At 35.8% G+C, this 12,796-nt stretch overlaps 1 protein-coding gene across 1 annotated transcript in view; it reads right to left on the bottom strand.

Moving 5' to 3' along the window:
- Positions 1-1,196: 1,196 nt before the first annotated feature.
- LOC131161813 (GABA transporter 1-like) overlaps positions 1,197-12,796 on the bottom strand; it is a 69,600-nt gene continuing 58,000 nt past the window's right edge. Inside the window, exon 7 of the mRNA XM_058117799.1 lies at positions 1,197-1,720. Within this exon, the coding sequence (XP_057973782.1) occupies positions 1,325-1,720 (396 nt within the window). The 3' untranslated portion in view covers positions 1,197-1,324. The remainder of the gene's footprint in view (positions 1,721-12,796) is intronic.

Genomic DNA, 12,796 nt, shown 5'->3' on the forward strand with positions numbered 1-12,796 from the left:
GTTGAATATTTGTGTTTATTGTGGGTTTATTTTGGGCTTTGTATTGTTTTTGTTGTTGTGGGAGTGCAATGAGGAGTAATTTACCTGCTTTCGTAGCAATGGTTCACGCTTAGCAGATAAAAAACAACTCATTTGCTCTTAAAAATGTTAATGTCATCCATCAAGTCTTTGACAAAATGGCTTGCCTATGTTGAGGAAACATAAGGTGGGGCTGAGAAATGGCTTAACTATATAGTTCAAAGGGAAGAAAACCATAGAATTTGAATGCAGAGGAACTATACTTCTGGTACAAAACTACTATAACACCAGAATGTTTTTTAATGTTAATTAAATCATTAAAAATTGGATTCTATTGAACCCAAAAGCAATTGTAATAGTTTCAACATTACTGATCAAAGAGATTGGAGAACACTATTTTTTTGATTGAAAAAAACATAAAAGATATGCAATAAATTCAGTAGCTAGGGAGTTTTTTCCACAAAAAATCTAGTTGCTAGAAAGAACTTACAAGGTTTTCCTGTTGATGACAATATTGCATCCCTTAAGAACCTTTGTCAACACCTTATGTTTCTCTAAAGGCATTTCAGGACAAAATAGTTTCACCACTAAATGATTTAGGAATCACATTTTTTGTCCCTCAAGGCTTTCAATGTTTTTCGGGATGAATTTTACGTGTACAAATTTTAGGATTTTAAGAGCAATATTTGAAATGATCTATGATCGCATAAATTGACGGAAGAGAATTCATATAGCCGACCCCAATTAGTGGGACTAAGGCTTGGTTTTTATTTTTGTTTTGTTTGAAGAGCAATATTTGTTTGTTAACTATAAGTCTAGGATCTAATATTTATTTATACCTTTTCCAGGAGAAAATATTCTGTCCGGGAAAATCAGTACTACTGAAATTTAAAATTTTGGGGACAAATTTCAAGACATTTCTTGTATTGACATGAAAGTGAGAAAGAGAGACAAGAAATATACATGTACACACACACACACATACATACATACATACATATATATATATATATAGCAGATTTAATTAAAATACAGCGTTTTCCTTGCATATATGTAGAAATTTGATTTGCTTTCGTCTCCAAGGAGAGCTCAACCATTTGATGGAGAAATAGTCATGCTGGAAGTCCTATAGTCAATCTGGAACTAAGAACCGGTAGGAATTTGAGATGGGAGATGGGTTACACAGTGCCCAGTGCAAATCTTTCTTTAATGCAAGCAGTAAATTCATAAAGTTACCATTGTTGACTGAAAAATCTTACAGCGAAGAGAGATTAAGACGGTAGATCAAATACCAAAATCCAAAATCTCACATATCATGAAAGAATTTGTAAGTTTTAATATCATCTATGATGAATCTGATGGCCCCAATGCAACCCAATACGGCAACCACCGAGAACCAAGCTGCTATAGTAAGGTTAAGGAGCTGCAGTGACAGGCGAAGTTTTGGAGACTTGGGCATTCTTCCGGCCTTCAGATATGCCAAAACAGGGAATACAAAGTCAAGAGGAGTAAATCCAATGGCTCCGCAGATGGACACAAAATCCCCAAAGAAAGGCATGGCTGCAGCAACAAGAGTAACAAGAACCATATAAATTGAGGTTGATACAAGGCGAAGAAGGTGGTTTCTCAGGAGAAAATGGTTTGAAGATCCCTGGAACAACATTTTCCGCTCAAAGTACGCATATGTTGGCCTGCAATATATCTATACAAAACAAATATTACAATTAGACAGACCAAAGAGCTACAGTTGACAGACATGAGGAAGGTTGTCTTAGTCGACAAATCTACCAAGATTCAAGAGCATGAAGCCTATACACACTTCAAAATATTCATCTTGGGAGACTTAAATTTAAGTATATAATGTTGAAGCTTTCTAAAAATAAATCTTGATTTTGGTTTTTAAAAAAGAGAACAAGGTAGTGGGATTTGTTCTACATTGGAAAATGAAGTTAATCTAAGGGCTTGTTTAGTTGTAGGAAATATTATCTATTTTCCATTTTCAGTTTTTTAAAAACTAAGAAAAATGTCACCCCCTTTTTTTTTTTTCTTTTTCCAATTTATCAAAATTTAAATGGAGAACTTGGGAAAAAAGAAGAAGATATTTTCCATCTTTTTTATGCAAATGTTGGAAAACTGGAAAACAAGATTGCAAATTTATAATTATATGGCAACCTAAAAAAGGAAAATGAAAAATTGGTTTTACAAAGGTGAGTTCACATGGCTACAATCCTATTTACACACTATTAGCATACATTACACACGATGTGCCTTTAGCAGAATGTGACACTTTGACGGAGCTCCGCACTCTGCTAGGGGATGTTATAATGAGGGTTGCAAGCACTCCATTTATGAACTCAGCTAATCATCTGTGTTGTGTTTTGTGGCTCATATACTTGATGGAGTACATAAACAAAAAAATAAAATATAATTGAAATCACTTGTGCAAAGGAGCAACAGTAAACTGTCGACTGATTGGCCAAATTAGTCGACTGATTAATCTAGAATGCAGACAATTACATTCTGCTTGAATTAGTCGACTGATTGGCTCAGGACAGTGAGACTATTTCGAAATTTGAATGTGAACGTTAATATGGTTGGGTGTTTGGAGGAAAACCTTCGAAGAGTTTATAAATATACAATTCTGGGTATATTTTGAGTGTAAAGATCATTGTATTGGATTGTATTGTATTCTTTGACATTCTCATAGTGAAAACCTTTGTCGATTGCTCTTGTGGATGTAGGCATTGCCGAACCACGTAAATCTTCGTGTTGTTTCTTTTCTTTTAGATATATTTGCGTGTTTGTTCTTTACTTGTTCTTCATTATTGCCGCGTTTATATTCCGTTGTACAATTTCCAATTTCATATTCACAACAATTGGTATTAGAGCATTGTTGTTATGGCATCGGGCACTTCATCTGCAAAATTTTATGTTGTCAAATTTGATGGAACTGAAAACTTCGGTTTGCGGCAGAGGAGAGTGAAGAATTTGCTTGTGCAGCAAGGGATAGTGAAGGCCTTATATGGTGTTCAACCGGAAGGTATGGATGAGGTTAGTTGGAGAGAATTAGAGGCAAAGGTTGTTGCTATAATACAATTATGTTTGGCCGACCAAGTACTCTATCATGTCATGGAGGAAGATTCTCCTGCGGCTGTTTGGCAAAAGCTTGAAAGCCGATATATGCCCAAATCATGGTATTAAATAACGGTCGTTACATAGCGTGACGACCGTTACGTAACAGAAAAATAGGTGGCTGATACCGTTACAGGTCGCATTAGCGGTGAGTAGGAAATTCACATGGGTAACGGCCGTTACGGAAACATAATGGCCCGTAACGGCCATTACACTTACGTTACGGCACGTAACGTCAATTACGACACGTTACGACCGACAGCCCCCTTCCAGCGTACCTTATCTCCTCGAATCTGCTCCATTTGTGCGTCTCTCCTTCATCTGATCGCATCATTTGAAGCCTCTAAAGAACCAAAGAGCAGCTCGAGCCTTCGAACCCTTAGATCTGTCGTCTGAGCTCCCTCTTCACTTGAATCACTCTTCGAGTCTTCGTCTCCTTCCTTCGTACAACTTCGATCTACTGATCTGAAGCTTCAAAAACCCTAAAATCCCAAAAATCAGCTTCGTCTCCCTCAGTCCTTCTCCTCCGTCATTCGTTTGATCGTCTCCCTCAGTCCTTCGTCCAATCGTCTCTTTCGCAGGTAGCAGGCTCGCAGGTCGCAGCCTCCTCAGTCCTTTGTCCAATCGTCTCTCTCACAGGCAGCAAGCTCGCAGATCGTAGCTTCCGTGGGAGTTGGGTGTGCCGTGTGGGTAAGAGTAAGACACTAAGACGGTAAGTTACTTCAAGCCTTCTTCCTTAATAATTTTGTTTTATAATTTCAATATATACTTTATATAAATTGTAAATTTTAGTTTGTTTTAAATTTCAAATTGTTTAATTAGTATAAAAACTGTAAATTCCAGTTTATTTAATTCGTATATAAATTGTCAATTTCAATTATAAATTTAGTTTGTTTTATAATTTCAATTTATACTTTATATAAATTATAAATTTAAGTTTATTTAATTAGTATATAAATTGTAAATTTCAGTTTGTTTTATAATTTCACTATTTTAGTTTAAAAATATAATTAATATATAAATTTAGTTTATTTATTATTTAATTAGAATATAAATTAACAATTGTAAATTAGTAATGATTGTATAAGTAGAATTTATTAATTAAAATAAAAAATTAGTATAAAATTTTTAAAATATAAAATTTATAGAGTTACTTAAACTCTTAGAGAGTTAGAACCTTGACAATTAATAATTTAATATTAGATCTACAATTTAGTAACTTTATGTCTTTAATTAATTGATTCTTCATTTTAATTACATTTCTACATCTTTTTACTTATTAAAGTAATGTAAACTATAAAAAAATATGTTTTTTTTTTTGTAAACAAAGCACTAAAATTAATATAAAAATCATAATGCCTATTAAAAAATATTTGTAGGTTGAATGAAGACCTTTAAAATTCATTAAAAATCATGTATTAATGGATTTCGTGCTTATTTTTCAATTTTGGCATAGTTGTGCATGCATGAAAAAAATTCACAACCGTTATGCCCGCTTCCCGTTATGTAACACCTGCATCTCCCGCGTCTCGCGACACCCGCGACCGCGATTTCGAACCATGCTCCAAATCCCTTACCAACAAATTATTTCTTAAGCAGCGCCTTTATTGGCTTAAGATGGTTGATGGTTCGAACCTGAATCAACACATCAACACATTTAATCAAATCATAAGTGATTTAATGTGGGTTGATGTGAAATTTGAAGAGGATGATAAGACGTTGATGCTACTGAATTCCTTGCCAACAACTCACACATAAGAGAATCTAGTTACCACTCTTACATGGGGAAAAGAGACCCTAAACTTGGAAGAGGTGACAAGTGCCTTGTTGGGGGTTTCATCAAAGGATGAAATTCTACGATGATAATTCACACGGAGAAGGACTTATGGTCAAAGCTAACAATGATCGTGGGAGAGGAAAATTCAGAAATTGATTTAGTCAAAAATATCAAACTCAATCCAAGAAGAAAAAGAATATTCGACATTATAAGTGCAGTAAAAAGGAGCACATTAAACTGGAGTGTCCGGATTGAAAGAAAGGAAATGCTGAAAAGCATGAAGAGACTTCAAAATCAACGAATATAGTTCAAGAGGGAAATTCAGTTTGCAGTGATGGTGATGTACTTTCAGCTTCATCGGGGTCGAATTGCCTCACGAACTCATGGATCCTAGACACGGCATGTTCTTACCATATGACTCTAAATAAGGAGTGGTTCAGCACTTATAGGTTGGTAAATTCAGGTTCAATTCTTATGGACAATGATATCTCATATAAGATCATTGGCATAGGAAGTGTTAGAATAAAAATGTTTGATGGTGTTATAAGAACCTTGAGTAATGTAAGACACATGCCATATCTACGAAAGAGTCTAATCTCACTTGGCACCTTGGATTGTAATGGATTCAACTGCAAGTTCGAAGGTGGGATTATGAAAGTGTGCAAAGGAAATCTGACGGTGATGAAAGGGAAAAAGTTAGATGGTAATATTTATACATTGCAGGGAACTACAATTGTAGGTGGAACTGTAGTCATAGATACTAAATTTGATGAGAGCGTTTTGTGGCATATGCAGCTTGGACATATAGGAGAGCATGGTATGAAAGAACTTCACAAGAGAAAACTCTTGAAAGGTATGGCAACATGTAAGCTGAATTTTTACAAGTTTTGTGTTCTTGGGAAACAAAATAGAGCAAAATTAAAACCAGCTATTCACAAGATGGAAGGTATTCTTGATTACATACATTCTAATGTTTGGGGGCCGGTTAGAGTAGCATCAAAAGGTGGACATGTTTATTTTGTGAGTTTTGTTGACGACTACTCACGGAAAGTCTGGGTATACTTCATACGGCACAAGTCTGATACGTTTGCCATGTTTAAATTATGGAAAGTTGAAATGAAAAACTAGAAGGGGAGGAGAATCAAATGTCTCAGGTCAGACAATGGGACCGAATATGCTGATTCTAGGTTCATAGAGTTTTGTGAGTAGCAGGACATTAAGAGACATTTTGCTATTCGCCAGACACCTCAGCAAAATGGTGTGGCTGAAAGGATGAACCGAATTCTAACTGAAAAGTTCGGTGTCTCAAGCTTAGTGCAGGGCTACCAAAGGACTTTTGAGTAGAGACAGTTAATATGGCTTGTTTCTTGGTAAACTGATCTCCAAAGGCATCACTGGAAGGGAAAGTGGCAGAAGAGGTATGGACGGAAAATGCAGTAGACTATTTTGGATTGAAGGTATTCAGTTGTCTAGCCTATGTTCACATGTTTAGTGAGGAGAGATCGAAGTTTGATGCAAAGTCTAGATGCGGCATCTTTTTGAGATATCAAAAGGGTGTGAAGGGGTTCAAATTGTGGGATCCAATGGCAAACAAGGTGGTGATCAATAAGGACGTAATTTTCGATGAGAAGGCTATGGTGAAGCGTAATCAAGTTGATGATAAAGAGAAACAGGAGCAAGAAAACTGGAGTAGAGACAAACATGTTGTGCAGGTGTAATTAGAAACTCAGGACAACGATAATGATCTTGTTCCTCCGGTTGCAGGGAGTTCTAACTCAGGAAACCAGCAAGTCAACAATATTCTTATACGGAGATCCAGACGCACTATCTGACCACCGCCAAGGTATGGGTTTGAAGAGTTAGTATTTTATACTTTCATTACCAATTGTAATGATCCAGTTACTTTTCCAAAGGTAGTGCACGGCCAAGAGAAAAGTAAGTGGATGGGTGTTATGATTGAGGAAATGAAATCGTTGCATAAGAATCAAACTTGGGAGCTGGTGGAGCTTCCAAATGGGAAGAGGTTGATAAGTTGCAAATGGATATATAGGAAGAAAGAAGCAATTTCAGAAAAGGAAGGAGAAAAATTCAAGGCACGGTTAGTGGCAAAAAGGTACTCACAGAAAAAGGGAATAGATTATGATGAAATCTTTTCACCTGTGGTCTGAAACACTTCTATCAGGGCAGTGTTGGGGTTAGTAGCTCATTACGATCTGCATTTGGAACAAATGGATGTGAAGACGGGATTTCTTCATGGTGATTTGGAGGAATGGATTTATATGGTATAGCTGTAGGAATTCAGTGAATCAGGGTAAGAACACTTAGTTTGCAAGTTGAAGAAATCTCTTAACGGGCTGAAAGAGTCTTCAAGGCAATGGTACAAAAAATTTGATTCCTATTGGATCAAGATTGGCTACAGAAGATGTGAATATGACTGCTGCATGTATGTGAGTAAGTTCGACAATGATTCTCTTATTTTCTTATTGTTGTATGTCAATAACATGTTAATAGCTGCAAAAGATTTAACTGAGGTAAATCAATTAAAGGATCTATTGCATAAAGAGTTTGACATGAAAGATCTTGGTCCAACAAAGAAGATACTTGGGATGGAGATTTGCCGGAACAGAATTGTAGGGAGGTTGTGGTTATCTCAGGATGGTTGTGTGGAAAAGGTGTTAGAAAGGTTCAACATGACTGATGATAAACCGGTATGTACACTTCTAGCAAGTCATTTTAAGTTGTCTACTACTGAATGCCCAAATACGGATGATGATATCTGAGACATAAGGTCCTATGCTAGTGCCGTGAGAAGTTTGATGTATGTCATAGTATGTACAAGACTAGACATGGCACATGCAGTGAGTGTGGTGAGTAAGTTTCTTTCTAATCTGGGTAGACAGTACTAGGAAGGCGTCAACTGGATTTTCAGATACTTACAGGGTACTTCTAGTTATGGCATCATGTTCGGCAAGCAACAAGATAGTCCATCAGTTGTAGGATTTGTTGATGCTGATTATGTAGGGAATATGGATAATAGAAGGTCAACAAGGGGTTATGTTTTTACCCTTATGGGAGGACCTATATGTTGGAGGTCTATGATACAATCCTTGGTGGCATTGTCTATAACTGAATCTAAATACATGGTAGTTGCCGAAACTACAAAAGAAGCCTTATGGCTTACCGGTTTGGTCAAAGAACTGGGTATACAGCAAAATGGGGTTGTGCTACGTTGTGACAGCCAGAGCGCTATCTACTTAGCGAAAAATCAAGTGTATCATGCTAGAACCAAGCATATTGATGTAAGGTTCCACAGAGTCTGGGAATTGATTACTTCAGGTGAACTTATATTAAAGAAGGTTCACACATCTGAAAACGCAATGGACATTTTGACAAAACCGGTTACAACTGAAAAGTTCAAGCATTGCTTGGACTTAATTCATGTCTCCAAGTGCTAGAAGGGAGACGAACCCAACCAAACGTTCCAAGGTCAAGGTGGAGCAACGAGATATGTTTTCAAATTCTCCTAAGGGGCGTATACTCGCCAAGGTAGAGATTGTTGTGTTTTTGTGGTTCATATACTTGATGGAGTACATAAACAAAGAATGAAAACATAGTTGAAATCACTTGTGCAGAGAAGCAGTAGTAAACAGTCGACTGATTAATCCAGAATGCAGACAATTACATTTTGCCTGAATTAGTCAACTGATTGGCTCAGGGCAGCGAGGCTGATTTCAAAATTTGAATGTGAACGTTAATAAGGTTGGGTGTTTAAAGGAAAACCTCCGAAGTATTTATAAATATACCTTTCTGGGTATATTTTGAGTGTGGAAGATCATTGTATTGGTTTGTATTGTGTTCTTTGACATTCTTATAGTGAAAATCTTTGTCGATTACTCCCGTGAATGTAGGCATTGCAGAACCATGTAAATCTTCATGTTGTTACTTTGCTTTCAGATATATTGTGTGTTTGTTCTTTACTTGTTCTTCATTATTACTACGTTTATATTCTGCTGTGGAATTTCCGAGTTCATATTCACAACACTATGAGATATATTAAAAAAAAAAAAAAAGATTTATTTCAAGATGCTTTGTCTAATTTTTGCAAAAATATGGGATTGGTTGATATTTATGCACTTCTAGCTAGAGGCAACTTGAGAGGGAGTGATTGAGAGGCATAGGTTATTTTGTGTTTACTGTGTGTGGGTGGGGGGTGTATATTTTTGTCATATGCACTTTACTAATCAAATGGGGTATGGTTTGAGAGAAAATAAAATAAGATTATCTATGCTAGTTAACTCCTCCATTTTCTCCTTCTTTCTCCTTTCTCTTGCTTTAAACCTAAGTTCTTTTTATTTCATCAACACATTTAAATTGTTGTTTTGAGATTTACAACAATCTTTTTGACACCTATCAACAAACTATGAGGGGATTTTACTAATTTTATGAAATTTAAAAAAAAAAATATTACCTTAAGCAAAATCAAATGAACATTTTCATTGTGAACCCACTCCCACCTACTTGGAAAGACACATTCAAAGAAATTCTAAACACGAGAAAGATACAACTCTCGAGTAAGCTAAATGCTATACCTACAATTTGAGGAGGAATATTGCAAACATGTTGACAGAAATGGCAAGTCTAAGGTCCTCATGGTGAAGGAAGAAAATGTGGCCAACACTTCAGAAAGGAACCAAGAAAAGGTTCAATCATCTAGCCATAGTTCAAAACAAAAATAAGAAAAAGAAAGGCACTTATTTTCCCCATAGCAAACCGAGACAATACAAGAAACAGTCAATTTTGGACGAAGAAAGATGAATATGCTCCAAAAAAGAATTAGCACGATGATATTCAAGGCTAAATAGGATAACATCCTCGAAGATAACATATCTTGGTGGATGGACTGCAGTGCCACAAGGCATATGTGCAATAACAAGAATCTATTCAAAAGGTTTATAATGGGAGTATTTTCTGCATTGTAAATTTTTTAAGCATTCTAATTCAAGGCATGAGATTTGTGGACTTGAATTCATCTCCAGCAAGACTAACTTTGGATGATGTATGCTTTAGTGTCTAGTAGCTCACTTAGTAAGCATGGTGTTATGGTCTCATGTTCCTTCATCCAAAACTTGCATAAGAATCCCATGACAGAAGCCTTGGAGAGGCATCAATGGATGTATCATGAATGAATCACATTATGAACCATTGATTTGGTCAAGGTGTCATTAACATACCTCCAGTGGCAATATGACCAAATAGAATTTTTGTATATATATATTTTTTATGAAATTCTTGTAAATAAGTGGCAGATGACTCCTTAGAGATATTGAAGTTTCCTATTGCCAAAGTGAGGATGGCAGAAAAAGCTTTGTATGGGGAGAACACATGGTGAGCTGCCTACCACCCCCAGTGCTACAATGGGCACTAAAGAAGCATCCTAAGAACGGGCAGTTCCTCGCATCCATTAGAGGTGCTAGGAGCTTCCATGTCAAATTGGAAGCCTTATGGAGTGTTATCTCACACCCCCCTTGGTGAAAGATTGAGCATTGTTCCAGCTAGGTTCCCCAGATTACCACCTTGTGCTGCCTTCTTGTTTCAATTGGGCTATACTGAGTGCCATAGTATCTTCATATGCACTGCATGTAACGTAGTATCCCACTTTACACATGGATTCAAACCATGAAAGTTCAGCAGCAAACATATTTACTCAAGTGTTGTGCTGTGGGAGCTAGAGTGATCGTTAATGCCTGCGAACGAGCATGAACCCATTAGCATTCAGGATATGTTTGCTTAATGACCATTCTAGTTGGAAGAAGAGTTACCCTATCAACTAAGCTCAGACCACTAAATGGATCTATGAGTATTTTTTATACATTGGATGACTATGGCAAGGCAGGACTTCGTAGAGTCGTATTGCCTCATAGACATGCTTCCATTGTGATATCTGAGAAGACCAAGGCAAAGGTGATCCGAGATATGGGTATAAGGATATTTTCCAGCTCGTGACAGTTGGCATCAAAATGGTTACTCCTTTGTGGGGTGAAATTGGATTAATAGTGCTAGTAAGCTCAAAGAGTGACATTGAGCTTATAGAAATGGCATATTGCATGTGTTTTAGTTCGAGCCAAACACACATTTTTTGGAGTTTTTGCTAAAAGAAAATCCGCTAACTCTGCATGAAGCTTGGAAGAGAAAAAGCCAAATCTTAGTTACTTAAAAGGTTCAAGGTAATACAAGTGTAAAGACTAAAAAGAAGAAACTTGGATAAAAAAAAAAAAAAAAAAAAAGAAAAGAAATAGAGTGCATATTTCTTGGATATGCACATGCAACTCATACAGGTTCACTGTTATATAGGCTAATGACTCAATTGAAATAAATAAGGTAACTAAGTATGAAGATTCTATCTTCGATGACACATGACTTTCTTCTTTCCCAAATCAAAGAAGCTTAGGAACTTAGCATTAAACAACATTTAAAGAAGTTCCTATGGAAGTTCAGAAACATAGGAGCAATTTAAAAATCCTATCAACTAGATATGACTGTTCATGGTGGTAAACATTAGTAAAAAGTATAATTTCAAAAATTTCTTCTGTCATTGTCATTGAATCCAATTCAAAGACCTTAAAAGAGATCATAGGTAGATGCTTTAAAAACAGGCACTAATACTTAGATATTAGTATATTATACCTGGACCAAGCCAATCGGATGTAAATGTGCATCTAAAAAGAAGGAAAAGAATTAATGGAACTATTGAGAAACACAATGTTCAATTGGCAACCAAAGGAACTGTTGAAAAACAAAATGATAGATTGGTAACCAAGGCCATAAAAAAAAAGGAAGGAATATGCTGGCTTTGATACTTATGCTTTTAGTTGCTAAAATGACTAATATTAGAACCTTACCAGCATCAGCTTCAATTTACAATCTTGAAACTCACCAATTGAGGTCAAAACAGCATTCCTAAATGGTGCAGTGGTAGAAATTAACATGGAACAAAAATGGGCTTATAGTACATGGACAAGAGCAAGGAGTACAAATTGATTAGGTCCTTTTCTGGCCTTAAAAGCTCCTAAAAATGACATCAAAAGTTTAATGATGCTGCTTCATCTCATAGTTTTACCATTAATGAACAAAATGTGTGTATGCAATTGGTTAGGTCCTTCTATGGCCTTAAACAAGCTCCTAAAAATGACATCAAAAGTTTAATGATGTAGCTTCATCTCATAGTTTTACCATTAATGAACAAAGTGTGTAATGTGTACAGTAGATTTTCTAATGATGAAAGTGGAACTTATTTGTTTATATATATTTCTTTTATAAAGAAAAAATTGCAATAAAAGAGAAAAGAAGATAAATCAAAAAAGGAAAATCAAAAAAAGAGAACAAAATTCCTCTCTCTTTACAAAAAGAAAACCAGGTACACAATCACAGGGGAAAAAAGAAAAAAGACAAAAAAAAAGAAAAAAAGAAAAGCAACTCAATGAAGTAGAGCCAACCAATCCAGCTGTAAGTCTTCCAACGAAAGAAACAGTTATTTGTTTATATGCTGTTGATATAAATATCTGATAATAGATGACTCTTAACTTATGACAAATAGAATCTGCTAACAATTTTTTCTTGAAACTTTGACATAAGAGACATCAATGCAGCAAATGTCATTTTAGGGAATAAAATCATAAGGAATGATTTATTCTAGATGCAGGCAGCCCTTTACCTTCTTGGTATTTTCACTTTTGAAGGTCCTTGAGTGATAGGGAGACGGAAGGGTCATCCTTTCTTAGCTTATTGAATAACTTTTGGTTCTCTTTGGAAGCTAATAGTCTATCTTGGTCTTCAGATCCCTTAAGGTTTTATTCATGCAAATCTTTTTGT

Source organism: Malania oleifera, chromosome 8 (assembly GCF_029873635.1).
Source record: "Malania oleifera isolate guangnan ecotype guangnan chromosome 8, ASM2987363v1, whole genome shotgun sequence".
Lineage (NCBI taxonomy): Eukaryota > Viridiplantae > Streptophyta > Magnoliopsida > Santalales > Ximeniaceae > Malania > Malania oleifera.